Below are 17,909 nucleotides of genomic sequence, written 5' to 3'. Positions count from 1 at the left end.
GCGGGTCATATTCAAAACAAAATTAAATTGAAATGTGTCAGTATTCTATCACAATAATTTAGAATTTGTGATATTCGAGCAAGCTAGATATTATCATTTTGGAGGAATTACTGAACTAGATATTTAAACAGAAGCGAAATTATAAATATAGAGGCTCTCCAATTATTTGACTAGAGAAAGATATTACCTCCGAAGAATTATGGTTTCCAGCAGAACTGCCTTAGTAAGATATGCTGATATCAATTAACATCAAAATTATTGATTTCAGAAGCAGATGATGAAACCAACATGTGAAGGGGGCAAAAAGGAGGAGGGGGGGGGGGGTCAACTGTTGCCAATGAAAGAGACGTTGCCTAGTGTACAATAGATAAGAAGGAAGTTTGATTCAGGACAAAGTTAATCCATTCTGAATATTGTAAATGTGTATCAATGATAAGCAATGAATACCCAAATCTCACTACACCATTATTTTTAATTGCCTGAAAAGGATAAGTTGAGCTATTGTGAGAAATCGGGACATCCCCTTTAAACCTTAGCAGTATCGTGAATTACTCTGTGTTTCGTTTGGATTTCTCTTTTCACAGCCGTCAATCACTTTACGAAGAGAACATAAATAACATTTGTCCTAACAACTTATACCTTCAACGAAATTGATAAACTGTATAGTTAAGTGAATAGAAATGGTTTTACTTTGTGATGGCATTATCGTCAAGCTCACAGAAATTTGTTACCTCAGCGGTTTCTATTCCCTATGACTTTCAATGATAATTATTGGCTATTGTTTGAGTTTTTCATCTCAGAGATGTCGAAAGAATACAAATACTTTAGTTTTATTGCAGGTTTATGTAATTAATAAAATACGTACGGTTTGACTCGTTAATCTGTTAATGTACATTGAATTTTTACATTAAGTTCAAACTTATTAAGTAGAAAACAAACTGTTTCTGAAACATAATTTGTACAGTGAACCACACACATAATCTCAAACATGAACTATTTGGGCCATGAATGCTGATGAGAAAATGCAATACTTCTAAATTTTCAAATGATTGAGGCGACACCATCGCGCTGTTATAAATTAGTAGTTTGATATTTGTCATGAAGCGCTTCCATTGACTAATTGTTCCTACCTCACTATAAGTCTAAAACCCAAAATTGTTTATGTAGAGAAATCTAACAACATCTAAGATGATAAGAGGTTTATTACACACACCTTGACGAGTATCTAAGCTTTAATCTAAGGATATATTGTATCATTGGAACAGATATAATTAGAGACGAGCTCTTAGCTTATATACATTTTCGTCCAATTGTGGATAGTTCCTTATAAAGATGTGTACATTTCATTTGTCATTTGAAATTATGTTGTATTGTTGAGATGATCATGAATATGTATCTAATTAACTTTGTTATGTCCCTTGACAACCCAAAGTCCACCGAAATATGATGTTCATTCTCAAGTTGACAGAATCAACTGAAACTTTCACACAAAAAAGAGAAGTTTAGAACATCTTCATGGTACTGCATATGTCAATATTTTACATATATATTTTCCTTTTGAGGAAAAGGAATTACTTTTTTTGAATAACATTGTCCGATGTGATACATTGAAAGATTTAAAACTGAACATTTAACACCAAAAATATTATCTCTAGTTCTCATTTGTGTTCTATTTAAGGAATCGGGAACGTGCCAAAACAGATAACTCGACCGTTGAGATGACGGATACAACAAGAGGTGGATCAATTTCAAGACAATCAAGTAAATTTCACATGATGTTATTTATATAGTAACATTGTTTTCAATATATTTAAGGGTTATCTTTGCTTTGGAATTGTCATGTGGCTAACAGTGAAGGACAAGTTGTAAAATGTTCCATGATATAATAACGCAGGGACTGCATCTTGAGAATGGGTCTTATAACTTGTGTTATCATAGCATATTTCAATGATCAGTGCAGCAATGTAAACATACAACAGAGATGCATTGGTGATATCAATATGGTACATTTGAATACGTTTTATATAAACATCGAACCTTGCGAAGATATAAGCTTCAGGCCGTTAACGTGACTAACATGTCTAAGTCGGCATTTATTTCTAATTTATTAGTCGGCAAGCTGCAACATTAACGTAAACTGTAATTTACGTCCGATCGTTTATTTTTTGTTTTAACATTCGTTTTTAATGTTTGCTTTGTCCTTGTGGTCTCGCTTTTTTCTATATTGAATTCTGATACCAAAAAAATTGTTGTATACATTTTGGGATGTGTTCTTCTAAAACGACATTCACACTTCCTACATTACTTCTCCTTGTTCTTTGTCACTTTAGTTTCACACAGAACCCTACCAAACATTCCTGTAAGGTAAGACCAGTTTTGTACATAACTTGAACGTGACACAATAATTCCTACTGTTAGCTGCCGGAATGATGCATATTGACTTTATCTATATAAGTTGTCTTTATTCTCTTCCAGACCTGATTTGCCCAAAATACCAAGTGATGGCAATGTCTCTGACGGTTCCAACGAGTCAGAAAGTAAGAACCATCTCATCTCACTACTAGAAATATATTCTGTTTGGCATAGTTGAATGTTTCTAAAAATCTTTGTAAAATTGTTAATTCATACAGTCGGTGAAACCATATTTTGGTTGCAAGTTTACAGGCATATTGGTGTTTTTGTTATTCAGAATACATGATTTTACAATGGTATCACATTCAAGAACAAATCAACATGTTTGGTAAGAAAGCACAATTCTGTGAATAACAGAGTTAAGGAGTTAAGGAGTCGTTTATCTAGCAATACCAGTACTATCAACTTGCAACAACCATATCCACATATATTTAGATTGACATATACAATTTTACCCGACAATAACGAGTACTTGTATGTTTCTTCCACGCAAGTGTCATTAGTATCACCGGAATATCTCTTTACTTAATATCTTTGATTTGCGATTATTTGTTTAAAACCGTGCGTTGTATTTTACTCCATCTTTGTTTTCTTGTAAAGGAGATGTTAAATTTCACAATGTTGTGCCAAGTAGGTTAAAACAACCAGAAAGTAACGTTCGCACTTGAACTTCTATTTATAGCTCAAGAAACACACACACACACACTCACACATATATATATATATAAATATATATATATATATATATATATAGAGAGAGAGAGAGAGAGAGTTGGTTGGTTGGCGTCTATCTTGGCGCAGAGTGCTCTATGTCCAGTGGACAGAGCGGAATATGTGTTGTTTAGCGATCGTCAAACAGAGTTGTCTGACGGTCGCTAAAACGCGTGAAACTCCGAGTTACAACTACTAGTGTTCCACTAGTCTCAACTAGTATCAACACACACACACACACACACACACACACACGCACACACACACACACATATATATATATATATATATATATATATATATATATATATATATAGAATATATAAAGACATGTAGCAGGTTTATATTCTCGTTCATTCTTAGATTACTACATCACGACTGACGAAAGTCCCAAACAGAGAGGCGTGTTTGGAGATAAGGACATTTGCTTTATCATGAATATTAAGTTGGATCAGTGGCATAGCAGGTGGATGGGAACAATACCGGCCAACAAAGGAACAAAGAAATGTGTGGTGCTGACGACCGTCACTGGTAAATTCATATCCTTTATATTGCCCTGTATGGTTCCGACATGTTAAATGGAACCTGTACATTTGCAATGATGAAGTTAACCACAGATAATGACAAGATAAGTTTGATAGTTTCTAATCATAGTTATAAACTAGAATATCTTGTATTTTCCAAGGTTTTCAAAAAAGAACGAAACGTTTTGCTGATGACTTCAATTGTAATGAATCAGTATATTATGTCCTACAATTTGTTGTATACTTCAGTAGGCAAGAAACTGTCAACTGAAATAGTAAAATGCTATTGTGAAGTATTTGATGTTTAAAATTTATTGATGCAGATGAAGCTTTTCGACGGAAAGACATACATTGGGATGAGTTCGTCAAAAGGACCCTTGACCTGCCAGTAACGAAATACCTTGTAAAAGTTGAGGGAATTGGGATACTGAAAGGTAGGTACAGGACAAATATAAATCAATTCTAACATTTTAAGGAGACACGACCATGTCATCATCATTGATGTAGTTGGTAGAGATAACTGTCATGAACATGTTACTCCATGTGGGAGATATCACATCTTAAATGTTTTTACAAACACAAGGCTGAAGACTTGATCAAGTATAAATATGACGTCATCGAGCCACATATTCGTCTCCCCGCCACCGTTGTTGAAATGGTTATTTGGTACAGTTGATGAATTTTGCAAAAGATAAATTAAGGAAACGCTTATTATGACATAACGGTGGCATTGGTTTCGGTGTCAGCACTCTTAGCTTTTCAACCTCATCTAAGCCAATTCTAAGATTAATTTCAGAATACTAAGTTCATCGGGTCAGATGCCTTTGCCTAATTATTTCTCCAGTGCAGGCACTGTAGTAGGGGAAACATGTTACTGGCAGGCTGAGGGATTGCAACAGAAGTTCTGGTTTGTCTTTAGTTTAAAATTATTGAAGTAAACAAACCAGAAAATGGCAACTTAATGAAAAATTCAGACTACTTGTTGCTGAAGCACAAATGACGTTGGCCAAAATTTAATTCCATAAAGTCACCAGTAATAATAATATACGTGTTTCAGTTGTTACTCGTGTTGAATTTGTCCTTGGTTTAAGTTTTCATATTAATTTTTTGTATACTGCTTGCTAAATTATTTGCAAATGATAAAATAAGAAAGCGATTATTATGACCTAACGATGGCATTGATGTCGGTGTCAACCCCCTTAGCTTTCAACCACGTCTAAGCCGATTGTGCAAATTTGATAAATAGAAGAGGATTAAAGAAGATAACTTTAAAATTTACCAAATTACAATACCTTTCTATCAAAGATATAAATTATATTACTTTTGTATTTCTTAAAGCTAAACTTCACTTAGTACAAGAACACTTTGCCTGTGAGACTCTCGACAGTTGGCTAGTTAAGGTATTCAGCCAAGAGACATTTGAAAATACTATGTACTTGTCTGAGGTGATGGGGATCATAGCTGGATTACTAGAAGGATTAAACCTTATTCATTCATACGGAGTAAGTCTTCAATAAATTTAAGTGATTGAACAATCATATCTATCAGGTTCAGCATTATAATATATATTTTTTTACAACAGAAATGTAGAACTAGATGTTAACTTATATTATATAATCTTGTCTGGTTTACCATATCCAATCAACCATGAAATTCTCTTATATGTCTTACATTGATTGTATACTTTAAAGAATAACCATAGCATAGTGTGTCAGTTATTAAGAAGATACGGAATAAATATGCATATGCAATAGTCACTACTTGGCCTTATCCAAAAATGCTTAACATTTATTAAGTAAACATAACATTTATTAATTTATTACTCAGGTAAAGCAAACATTAATTACTCAATTATTTCCATTTTTAATATGTATAACATATTAAAGTTAGTTAAAGCTCGTAAGGGATGTATCCATGATTAAACTATCGGCTTTAAAATCACTAAATATTAATAATTCTTGTTGACATAGCTAATCCTTTCTCTCATTTTAAAACATTCGTTGCACGGAACATTCTTTATAATATTTCTCAAGTTAAGTATGTAAAAATACAGTTCTCAATGGTAAAATTCTTTATTGTTTTTAAAGTTTCTTCTTCGTACTCTCCCTAGTTCCTACATCCAGGCTTATCCAGCAAGAAAATATTACGAATCGAGAAAGGTCAATGCAAGCTTTACGATTTCTGTCTATCGGAAGATGCATCAAAAATCACTACCTTTCGAAAAACTAAGGTACGTGTCACATACCCGTGATGTAATAATGAAGCCGTGTAACATCACCGGTAATGGTAAAAGTATCTATAATACCACTCAAAAATTAACCGATATAAAAAGTCTCGATAGAATTCTTAACTATAGCTTGTCTTTTATTATCTCTCCAGGTGCCGTATTCGTTGAATCATTTCCCACCAGAAGCTCTGCATCGCAATGAATATTCGCAACCTAGTGATGTCTGGGCTGCAGCTGGTGTCATTTGGGAAGTAATTACTGGTAAAGTACTTGAAACGTATTCTGAATCTCCGCTTTGTAAAAAAAGAATCATATGAAAAAGAATAAGTTATGATATTCACAATGAATGAAAAGTTGCTCTTGCTATACAATATTTTTTGTGTATTTTGGAGATATTTGTATAATCAGATAACTTAAAAGAAAATAATACACAATGTAATTAAAAATTGACAAATCGAATTGGTATCCCTTAAATGTGACTGATTTAGGAAGAACGAAGTAGAGGGAACGTACCTCGTCAAATTTACATTAGTCATTTGTGTTTTATGAACTGTAAATATGAAAATGGAAATGAAATGGGATGGAATGGATAACTACGGAATAGTGATTTTCATGTCAATAATCTCTCTCTACCTTAGTTAGGGAGTTCATTCCCTTTCTGATATTGAGAAAACGATTCGGATGTGTCTGTCTTAACTAAGCGAGATGATACCAATTTTACGGAAATGAAAATAATGTTAAAATGATTCATTTTTGAGTTCCATCTACACTATGAAGTATCATTCATAAAAATATGTTATAAAATGGAAAATAGCTTCTCCGTACCAAGTTAACATAAATTATCGCTGAAATTTGATATTCTCTATCATTTCAAAGGCCAGCTACCATTTCCCTGGTCAGAAGATGGCCCTACTTTCGAAGAACAGTGTGGGGCACCCTCAGAGTCACAGGTTACTCACTACGAAGAAATAAGGTAAACATCAATGCCACGCCAAAAAATAAATCAACTTCGAGAACTCTTGTTGTTTTCTCTAATGATTGTTTTCAATACCTATCATTGTTTTTATTTTTAATTATCTGTAATACAAGAAGCATCACAGGCTTCATGTAGCGAACGAATCAAGATATTAAGAAACCACAATTGTATTCAAATATCAATTTGAGGAAGAAAACCTCCCAATGTTGTAAATGTTACAATTCAAGATAAAACAGTTAACCTTAATTGAGGGTCTCTCGTGAAGTTTTAAGAAACCAAAGTCACGAAATGAAGTTTGAGTTAAATATTTATTATATTTTACAACATGAGATTAACTTAACAGGACTCATTGAAAATGTTAAGAATTTATTTTTATATTAAAGGAAAAATATAGTGAAATAAGGAAGATCAAAATCAAGTAACTGAAAACACGCAATGGCAACATAATCTAAATCTTTCTATATTAAACAGTTGATTTACTTACTTAACCGAAAAAAAAATGATGGAATAAAATAATATGAAAGACATTGTTATAACAATATACCTTATTATGTTAGATAGCATACATGTATATATTAAATTTGTGATTTTGTTTTGTTTAATACGAATAGAAATAAACAGTTATATCAGTGCTGGCACCAGGTCTGTCCTCAACGTCCGACTATTCGAGAGCTCAGGGAATCTTATCAAGAGGTAAACTAGTTTAGGAATTTTTGTTTGTTTTTGCAATTAATTTGTTCAAATTACTTTCTTCCCATAACGGTAAGAAAACGTTGTTCTATATGATCCAATTGTTTTATAACACTTAAAGCAGGCATATAAATGACTTCCTTTACGCATTGGTGTCTATGTTCTACAACCTGTCGTCTCGATCTCTTTAATGTTATTGAATTTATTAAGGATAATAGGAGTTTATCTTCTTTTATGCCAGCTTTTTCCCTAACATATCTATGCCCTTCCAGATATTTTCATAATACAGTCGCATATTTGAATAATTGTTTTTATTTTACTGTTTTTCGCTTTCTTTCTTTTCCTCTCATTATAGATCTTCGAAAAATTAGTTGATAATACTTACGAGATTCCACGTATGGACTTGTACACTTCTATGAAGAGTAGTACAATACATAATAAAGATGGGGGAGAAGTGTACACTGATACTTATACTGCAGTACCATAACGAATCATTTCTGCACTTCTTTGAACACTGTTAACACCTTGTGATAATGACAAAGATAACGTGTCCATTGACACTTGTACTGCGGTATTACAAGGAATCATTTCTCCACTTTTGTTTTAATACGAGGACAATGAACACTAATGGCAAAGATAAAGTGTACATTGATACTTGAACTGCGATATCATAAGGATTTAGTTATGCACTTCTTTGAATACTATGACAATGAACAATTGGATGTAAAGATCAAGTGCACATTAATTCTTGTACTGCGATATCATAAGGATTGAGTTATGCACTTATTTGAATACTATGACAATGAACACTGGAGGTTATTACACAGTATATCATGACATTAGGCTTTCGCTTTGATAATTAGCATAATCAGTTGTACTTATCATTACTAATCTTACATGAAATTTCATGTCTGTGCTTTTGTGTACATATTATACAGTTTGGTAAAAGCTAATCAATTGTGCACCCTATATAGTAGTAGTTCTATAGTTTTAATATGTACCCATAATACGTAATCACGTATTATGTACTATGGTTACATATTACAACTATGTAAGTACATTTTACACACCGAATATGCTGTCAAGTGCACATGTATCAATGTCACTCTCACAGTCCCTACGTGGACACGAACACTAATACTTGTATATATATATATATATATATATGTTGTTTCCTTAATAAGTACGCAGCTGAGCTTCAAGTTTAACATTTTGCTGTTTGAGACATAGAAATGTAAAGGAAAGGTAACTCATGTAATTACATCACAAATAGTATTAGAAGTGGAAAACTCCATGGGCAGGTGACTTATCTTGTAAGTTTGTTTTGCTAATATAAAAAAATAACTCTCTATTCTAAAATATTGAATATCCTATGCAGTTTCTTGTTTTGATTTACAAAAGAGAAGTTCGTATTTACAGTGACAAGAAGTTCAGGGAAATTTCCAAATGATTTCATGATTTAATAGTTTCAACTTGTAATATACTGCACGATAGCTGTATCTGAGTATATATAACGTTGTGTTGTAGTGAAAAACTGTTACAGACATATCAAAATGACTGGCAGTCAAAACACAATCGAAAGTCATAAAGGGAATATTTGTAAAGCGCATTGAGGTTATTTCTGTGAAGCTAGTTAATAAATGTGTTGTGCGATAGCCTCTTATGCTGTTACCATTTATTTCACTTTCATTTTGTGGCGACCTTAATGAGTGGTTAAAGTGAGGGACAGAATACTTGGCAATGTTGCAATGGTGTGTGTATTGGACTATATGTTTATTTCAATATTACTCTCAACAAATGAGACCCTTTAATTAAACTTGTAATTAGCAAGGAAAGCGTTAATTGTGATGTATCAGAGTGTCATTTCCAGCTCGCTGTTTTAAAGGGACCCACTATATAGTAACATAAATTTCATGTACATAAAATGACTTCTCTCTCTCCTGCTCCTTTTCGTATGACTTCCATTCATTACTAATGATATGTTGAAGGAACTGATGTGTATACTGTTGGTTATTAAGTTGCTAACTCTTTGCATTATAATACTGTGGGAATTTGTTTAATTTTACAATTATGTTTTTAATACTTTTTAAACTATTTTACCTATATATTATGTTGTACTTATCCTTAGAATGGGGTCTTACACACCTAAGTGATCGTGAATAAAATGTGGTTGGTTTTCAATAAAATAGTCATAAATATGTGATCAAATTGTTAATTATTATTGATGATAATGTCTGTGTGGTCTTTCTTGTTTAAACACCAGTTTGGATAATGTTTCCTTTCAACAACAAATCCGCTTTTAGATATTACAAGCTTCAAGTGTCGAAATACCCCTCACACTTTCATGCTTCAGTCAATTTTCAAAACTATCAAAGAAAGATAAATATAAATCGTTTTCAACCGATATTTTCTTAACGTATGGATAAATGAAAGTACTACAAATATTTAAATGGAAGAAAATATGTAACATATTTATTAAAATGATTTGTATGTAGATATAATTGTACAAAGCACCAGTTACGCGAAAGAATAAGCGAAAAAAACACAAATAGCATATGGCATATCTTAAGTATAACTATAGTATTCGATATCAAATACATAATGAAACAGGATTTTAAAATATTACAGATATTGCAAGACAGTCCTAGAAATTATAAATAGCAAAACGTGGTTGATTTATGGTCATTGAAAAGAAGGAAATCTTGAAAAGCATCGAATTTGATCGAATACAGTACCTTGACGAGTATACCTAGTAGTACCCTAGTCTTCGTTACTTCACTGCATACTTCTTACGTTATATTCATACTAACATATGTTGAATGTAATGCACAGCATTTCAACTGTTGCTGCTGTGGTATATGTATTGTACGCCTGAGGCTAAAAATAGATTGCGTAATGCTACAGTAGTCGAAGACAACTTCCTTTATCGTCGTTACACAGTGACAGTTCGATTGCTATTACGACATATCCTGAAGTTAATGGGAGAGATATATACGATATTACTGACAATTACACGACAGCCTCATATAACTGCCAATTGCACGCCTGCCTCATGATTCTCAGAGCACTTATCCAAAAGAGAAGATTTGATATTAGATGTTGGTAATTCATGATCATCACCGTGGATAGTGTTTCAAATGAGCGTTTTCTGACTGTCGTATCCTTATGATTCATTGACCCATGCTTATTCTAACCTATGAAGCTGTGAACTCAGGAACTACCCGTAGCCGGCAGAACAAGCCCCCCTCTTACCCTCTACCTGACAGCTACCATTACGTTTGATCATCATTTCACACATATTGGTAGTAATGTTTATTTTAGGAGATGTTTGATTATTGATTGGTTTTAGATGTGAAGAAGAATCATATGCATTGCTACTGGTGTTAGGCTAAGCTGATGGCGGTAAATAATTTAGTAAAATATATGATAAGAAAAAGGCAGCATGCTTATATGCAAAATGGTGCAATATTTGTCACATTTGAAACATTATTGAAATAATATTCGACTTTGTATGTTATACCGCGAGTACATGTCGTATGTTTATGTACTAAAATTGGGAGGGGGCTGTCTTACCTGTTTTTCCTTTGCGAGTTCCTAATTGATGCATAGGCATTTTACACCTAGACCGGCCCATTATTCATTGATATGCTACTTACTTAGTGATCGCCGTCTTGGGGAAGGGGTCCCTCCCCCTTGAAAGTTTTTGAAGTTAAGATGCAAAATTGTGCTATAGTTCTTTTTTTTAAGTTACAATAATCCTTTAAAAATGACCCAAAAATAATTTTCCAGAAGCAGCACTTAATTATACTGAGGAGAGATAAAAAAGTTAACAAAAATAGACAAAAATATTGGTTTTAAACTGGATTTTATTTAGTTTTTCAAGCATTTTGTGACAACATGCTTGAAAAAAATTGAAAAAAAAAAAACTAAATTAAAATCCATTAGCACGGACGGGTTGCTAATAGCACGTTCTTTTGTTACGAACTAACAGACTAACTAACATGATGATTTCATGAGCTAATTCCCACAGTTAAAAATATATTTCTACATAGCCCAACAGTATTCTATTAACTACTGTTGAAATGGGCTGTAATTTTTACCAACCCCTCAGCCTACCGGCCCACCGGTCAATGCCCAAATGCCTGTGTGGCCAGTCAACCACAGCCCGTAAGTAATGTTCGACCCCATGTGTAACCCATGCTGAAATTTACTCAGCAATTCCATAGTATATTACTATCGTATGGAAATATGATGCGCGGGAGTTTCTGCCTACGCTTTCGTCAGTTGTGTATTAACACGATGTTATGGTACGTCCTATATATAAACATGTTGACATTAGTACGTAGGAACTGAGTATATCAGCTGCTGATATCCAATTGTTTTTTTGTTATCAACTCGGCGAAAAGTCATGACCGGTTCCCTAGGGTGGTACAGTACCCGAATCCATGTCTGATTTCGGAAACGAGAAATATCTCAGAGAAAGCAACAACAACCAAATATCCGTTCGTTCACATTTAAAACATACTTTTGCCTACTGACACGAATAGTTGTACAGAGAGAGAGAGGGGAGACGGGGAGGGGAGGGTGTGTATGGGGGGGGGGAGAAGATATCAGGAGGTCTGCCAACCAGTTACTAATACCATGGTTACGTACATTAGTTTACCCCTCACTCATTCGCACAATGGGAGGATCCCTGCTAGCGAGAATCCCCTACTAGTGAGACCCTGCCAATGCAATTGAAAGATTTAAAAGAGGTGGGCCACGGTTGTATTATTCACTTTCTTTCGATCTAATGTCATTAATTTTAAATCCATAGAAAGAATCAAGCAGCATGTAAAGCTCTCTTATGGTTGCATATAGAGTGTTTATTTTCAGTTGGAATTTCTTACAAGACCGATTTCTCTTTTAGCATTCCTACCATTCAATGGAGTATAATTCTTAGATCAACGTAATCTATTATCCTCTAATGACTTAAAAAGAAATGCAAAGAATGTTCTATAGTTCACATGTTCTCATTGGTTTATTCCTTCCTTTTGATTCAGACTTTCAACAGCTCAAAGAATACTTTGTAACAAAGATGTTTTTTTTTTATAAGATTAAATAAGTTGCATTAATAAATTTGGTCAGGTGATGAAGTGAAAGTAAAGCAGAGTTCTGGATGCGTCTTGGATTAGTTTTCAAACCCATACTCTATATGAGAGGCGATACAAACACCTCATTTCAAATCAACAGAAGAAGGAGGAAACTTTATCTTTATTCTGTTCATTGGAAATGTATGCAAATGGTATTTCATTGTCATAGAGATCTATAGTTCATGGTTCAGTAACGTACCGGCAAATGGTATGGGAAGGAGGGCGGCGGTGAAGGGATGGTAGCTATGACCATGAAAGGGATGATATTGCCCCCTATAAAGTATGTTTTATATGAGTGATTGTAGCTATTGATGTAGTCGACCATGTCATAATGTTGACTTGTATTGCACATATAAAAGCTATAAAAACATCCAAACCCCGTCCTCGTCACCGTCCCTTCCTCATTACCATTCAGTCTTTCAAAATGCAATAATTGTAAACGACGTGATCAAGTTGGCTTCTAATAGACCAAAATTTGATATTTATAAAGATGATTCTAATATTTTGTATTAAGCTAACTACACACTTCTGTATATGTGTGGAACACAGTCATTTTGGGCGGGGGGGGGGGGGGGGACCATCCACGCAAATGCTGCAGTTTCAGAGGATCAATAAGCATATCAAGTAACTGCAGACTATAAACAATTTCCAATCCCCGTGTTTCCCAAATCTACTTGCATAAGCTCAAAAACCCGATGAATCATGTTTCGGGTTTCGAATAACCGTGCTAATTCGAGCCATTCAGATCGCTAAATAGGATTAGTCGTACGGAGTTATCGTTTTTGACTTAATGAGCATTGTCCCTTTCTCATTCAAAACGGTACTGAAATGTGAATAGGTATTGTTTGTTGAAATTTCAGGCTTACTTCAGTTCATGATCGTCTGCATAGAATATAGTTGTAAAAGGACACAACTTACAGCAAGACCTCTCTTGCGAGAATAATCTTAAGCAACCTTTTGTGAAAAGAAGATTTCACGGAATTCGTTTGTCTTTTACTGCTTGCTTCGAAGTAGTCGATAGTATCGGGGCATAAGCCTATTGTACATTTACGTCTTGGAAGGAAGCGACGTTCTTACTGCTTGCTGCAATGTAACAAAAGACAAGCGTAAGCCTCTTGTTAATACATATATTCATATTCGTTGTTCTAATGGGAGTAAAACAGGATGAATAGAGATTTCGTTGAAGGCAGTGTCGTTCACTGTTACCAATAGATTTTAGCCAACCAGTAATACCGATTCAAGCTCGGAGAAAGTTAACTCGTCTAATGGCTCAGTTGGTAGAGCAGTGGACTGGTAACCCTGATGAACTGAGTTCGAATCCATCAATGGTAAATTGGTTAAACACGTTTAAAATTTCTTTTTCTATTTCAGTAGTCGACCCTGAAGTCTTGATATATTAATTCAACCATATAAATTACTAGCTGATGTGATGGCCGATGTGGTTAAGAGGGTGACGAAAGACTCATTCCTCGTCGGTCGTGTAAATCGTGGCTAGGGTTCAAGACAGGCCTCTGGCGATAATACCATTGGCTGTAAGTATGGTGCTTTTTGTGGCCTAGGATCCCGTGCCATGTCTCCCTTGTTGTCGCAAAAGAACCCGGGAGGATGCGCAGAGGGTCGGTTAAATCGACCAGAAGCGTGCTAGGTGGCGTGCGTGAATCCTTGCCTTTGGCCAGAGGTGGTGACATCTCTGCGACCGGCAAGCTTGCAGCCACCGTCCACTGAATACGTGGCCTGATGAGGCGCTATTCTCCTAAAAGTGAACCTACGGATGCTTTTAATAGCCATATAATTATTTTATATTAAAAAACACCCTGTTTCAAACTAGCGCCATCGAATTCCTTTAAAGCCGTATTATTTTTCTTGTCACTCTGAAGGTGAATACATTTTATTGTAATGGGTTATTTGTGGTAAGCCAATCAAAACATTAACACAGTCATGAGGGTTCACAAGGCTTTGTAGGAACTTAATTAAACTCATTGTTTGACATAAACGTGTTGACAAAAATGTACACTTCCTACACCAAAACAAGCATTATTCGTTGCAATGCCAGAGATATACAAGCCAGCAAGACCATGAGATAAAAAGTTAATATACATAGAATTTAATCTATATCACTTTTGCAAGAAAACAAAAATGTCAATACGGTCCCATTCTAAGCCACACTAGTGTTGTAACAAATTCTCATACCGGATACTATAGGTAGTTTCGGAAAAAGTGATTCTCAAGAACTTTGTTTGATATTTCCCCCAAAAATACCCCGTATTGTGTTTTGATAACTTCAGGAACAAAATTAACTTTGATATGCCGTAGACCTTAAACAACCACTGCTCTCAGTCTAGCGAGGGTTGATTCCTATAACACAACAACTTATTTTTTGTTTGTATTTGGAATGACACTTTAAACAGTTGAGGTTCACTAGTAAAAGTGACTGGACCTTTTAGTTTAGTACACAGCCCATCGGACTAGTGCCTCAGTTGCACTACAAAACTTAATGGGAAAAATAGATTATATGGTCTCAAATGACATGTTTATATTTATTTAAAATGTATTCAGGACAACTGATGTCGAATGCCATCCAAGGTTGCTCTGTTGCTTAGTTATATGAAGTTTAACGAACGTAATCTGGTTGACCTCAAAACCAATTGGATTAACATTAACTATAAGCTCTACAATGAGTAGTCGACGTCACTATCAAGTTAGCCTAAATGAATATTCCAGAAATAAGTATCTTGAAAAATACTGGAATAGCTACAGAAACATTATTGGACTCAAAGTTGTCTGTTTTTTTTTTTTTTTTTTTGGGGGGGGGTATCATAACATACCAAAACTAACATTTTGCCTTATTCCTTATTTATTTATGTAATTGAGCTATAAAGTTACAGTAAAATATATCTTTCGATCATTCTCCCATGATTGAATACCGGGTATACTTTTTTAAAGAAAAGTCACCTCGGAAAGAACCTGGGCACGAAAACCAAACTACCGAATGTCTGATCCGCTCTCAACCCCAGTCCCCTTGTATCAGGAGTGTGAATGTGTGATCAACGTCAGGTGTGGATTACCATTCCCCTCGAAAGGGAACATATACTACACATCATCTTCGGGGATGTCTTCAACTCTTCTGTCGATCTGTGAGTTGTACACGTCTCAGGATAAAACTAGTTTGATCTCGGAAGAATGTTATTCGATTCCTTGTTCTTTATTCTATTTGTTTTATAAGTCAATGAACTGCATTCTGATGAACAATTACCAGATGAAGATTACTGCCATTTCTGGAATAACAAGTAGTCCCTGTTATGTCGAACACGTAACTCACTAATGGACTTTATCGATACTCAATGACGAACTACATATGCCTTATTTGAAGCAAGTTTATAACAATAGAGAGTAATGCCATTCAAGTGGTCAATTTGCTTTCATATACTTCTCAAACATGTACGACAAGATGTTTACACTATATGAGCAGTCAAGAATTCACAGTGAACGATTAGCGCTTTAATCGGCTTCCGGTAACACGTATCAAGCATTCAATTATTGATGACTATATAACGACGAAAATACATTAAGCAGATAGGCATTATATACTCTTACTTGAGGTACGTCCGTGATGCTCATTTGCTTTCATTATTATCATTTGCTGCAAAGTCAACTTTGGTAGCATATTTTCTCGCAGTCTGGGAAATCAAACTCGACCTCTTCAAGGAAACTTAAGGTCCCTGAGCGTCTGGTGTTTCAGTCCAGTACCGTGTACACGCAGATCATCATTTCTCACGTATTGGTAGTAATGATTATTTTAGGAGATGTTTGATTATTGATTGGTTTTAGATGTAAAGAATAATCAAATGCATTGCTACTGGTGTTCGGCTAAGCTGATAACGGTAAATAATTTAGTAAAATATTTACAAAAGGGCATCTTGCTTACATGCAAAATGGTGCAATATTTGTCACATTTGAAACACCACTGAAGAATTTTCGACTGTGTATGTTATACCGCGAGTACATTTCGTATGTTTATGTACTGTACTGAGGAGGGGGCTGTTTTACTTCTATTTCATTTGCGAGTTCCTAATTGAAGGACAGTATTTATGTCCGTGTGTCAGTAACCGTGAGCCTCGCCATCTATCCTCCTGTTTTCACCAGAACTGCTTGTCAATGCGAGAGAACATAGGTTTGGCATTAATGGTGTTGGTAAAGGCAGTTGTTGTCTCTTTAATTCAATTAATACGTGGTAAGGCGAAAAGGGGAAAGTTAAGGAATGGTTCCATGTTTGAGTATGGTGCCCAAAATGTTTTGGAGTCCCAAGGGTGCCGTCTTCGTCTTTTTTCGTTTTCTGCTATTTATAGGGTTGTAAGTATGTGGATATCCTCCTTGTAGCCAACCTGAGTTCGCATGGCGTTAGATGTTGTTCTGGTATTTCGGTTTGGTTGGAATTTGGTGTAAAACTGGAGTCGATTGCAGCATTAGGTAAGGTCCCTCAATAATACATACCTACAGTTGAGTTATATATCTAGGGCGGGGTAAAGGAACAGCTGTTGATTACTTGGTAAAATATGTCAAATACTGTAGAGTAGCTCAAAAGAATCCATCAAATGTGGAACGCTACGTAACTGACACCTGTTTAACAACCATTATGACATTGAATAAAAGGTCACTTGAGCATTTCCTCATAAAAACAGCACCACTAACACCATTCTCTTTCAGAACTGGGCAATTGTACATTAACCCAAATACTTAGTCCGGTCACCACGGGTATCAAACAGACCTCACACAAGACTATATTTTTTTGCACCGGAGACCACCGCCTATTTTCTATCGTAAAATATCTTGAAAAAGTAAAGAATAATTTCCCACACTTATTAAAATTATTGTAACCGTACATGTATCACTGTGTACACCAGTCAGCCAACTGGCTTGATAGTTATTATTTGCCGTAAAATGGCTTCAAACACACAGTGAGAAGTTCATCATGTCTAGCTTTATGTTTTGATTTTTTTATGATTTAGGAAGTTTTCAGACTTTCCCCTCTGATGAACTCGAATGACCTTACCACTTCCTAGAAAGCATGACATTCGTGAACTTAACAAGTTCAATCCAAAGTCAGTGAGGCTTCCCTTCTGGAATTATTGTTTCTAGAACATTTTCAAGATATGTCCTCGAAGTTGACCTCAAGTAGCTTAAGCTATGTAATCTCTCTAAACGGAAATATATGGTACATATGCCCTTGTGATCATTTA

At 34.8% G+C, this 17,909-nt stretch overlaps 1 protein-coding gene and 1 long non-coding RNA gene across 3 annotated transcripts; one reads left to right on the top strand and one right to left on the bottom strand.

Moving 5' to 3' along the window:
- The first annotated feature begins 1,371 nt into the window (after positions 1-1,371).
- Positions 1,372-9,706, top strand: LOC139983305 (tyrosine-protein kinase CSK-like). The gene is made up of 11 exons (XM_071996765.1): positions 1,372-1,761; positions 2,331-2,364; positions 2,476-2,537; positions 3,487-3,654; positions 3,971-4,081; positions 4,986-5,149; positions 5,758-5,877; positions 6,027-6,135; positions 6,751-6,847; positions 7,462-7,543; positions 7,896-9,706. Exons 1-11 carry the CDS (start codon positions 1,719-1,721, stop codon positions 8,025-8,027), a joined length of 1,122 nt encoding a protein of 373 aa, XP_071852866.1. The 5' UTR covers positions 1,372-1,718; the 3' UTR covers positions 8,028-9,706.
- LOC139983306 (uncharacterized) lies at positions 6,029-10,678 on the bottom strand. 2 transcript variants are annotated; one of them, XR_011798603.1, is made up of 4 exons: positions 10,276-10,678; positions 6,700-6,832; positions 6,388-6,424; positions 6,042-6,167 (listed from the first exon to the last, which is right to left on the bottom strand). It is a non-coding gene; the product is annotated as an uncharacterized lncRNA (long non-coding RNA). The 2 variants fall into 2 exon arrangements; XR_011798602.1 differs by lacking the exon at positions 6,388-6,424 and having other exon boundaries at positions 6,029-6,167; positions 10,276-10,672.
- Between the last annotated feature and the right edge of the window lie 7,231 nt (positions 10,679-17,909).

This window comes from Apostichopus japonicus, chromosome 16 (assembly GCF_037975245.1).
Source record: "Apostichopus japonicus isolate 1M-3 chromosome 16, ASM3797524v1, whole genome shotgun sequence".
Taxonomy (NCBI): Eukaryota; Metazoa; Echinodermata; class Holothuroidea; order Aspidochirotida; family Stichopodidae; genus Apostichopus; species Apostichopus japonicus.
Note: the sequence above shows the minus strand (reverse complement) of the source record. Positions and strands in the feature narration are given on the sequence as shown.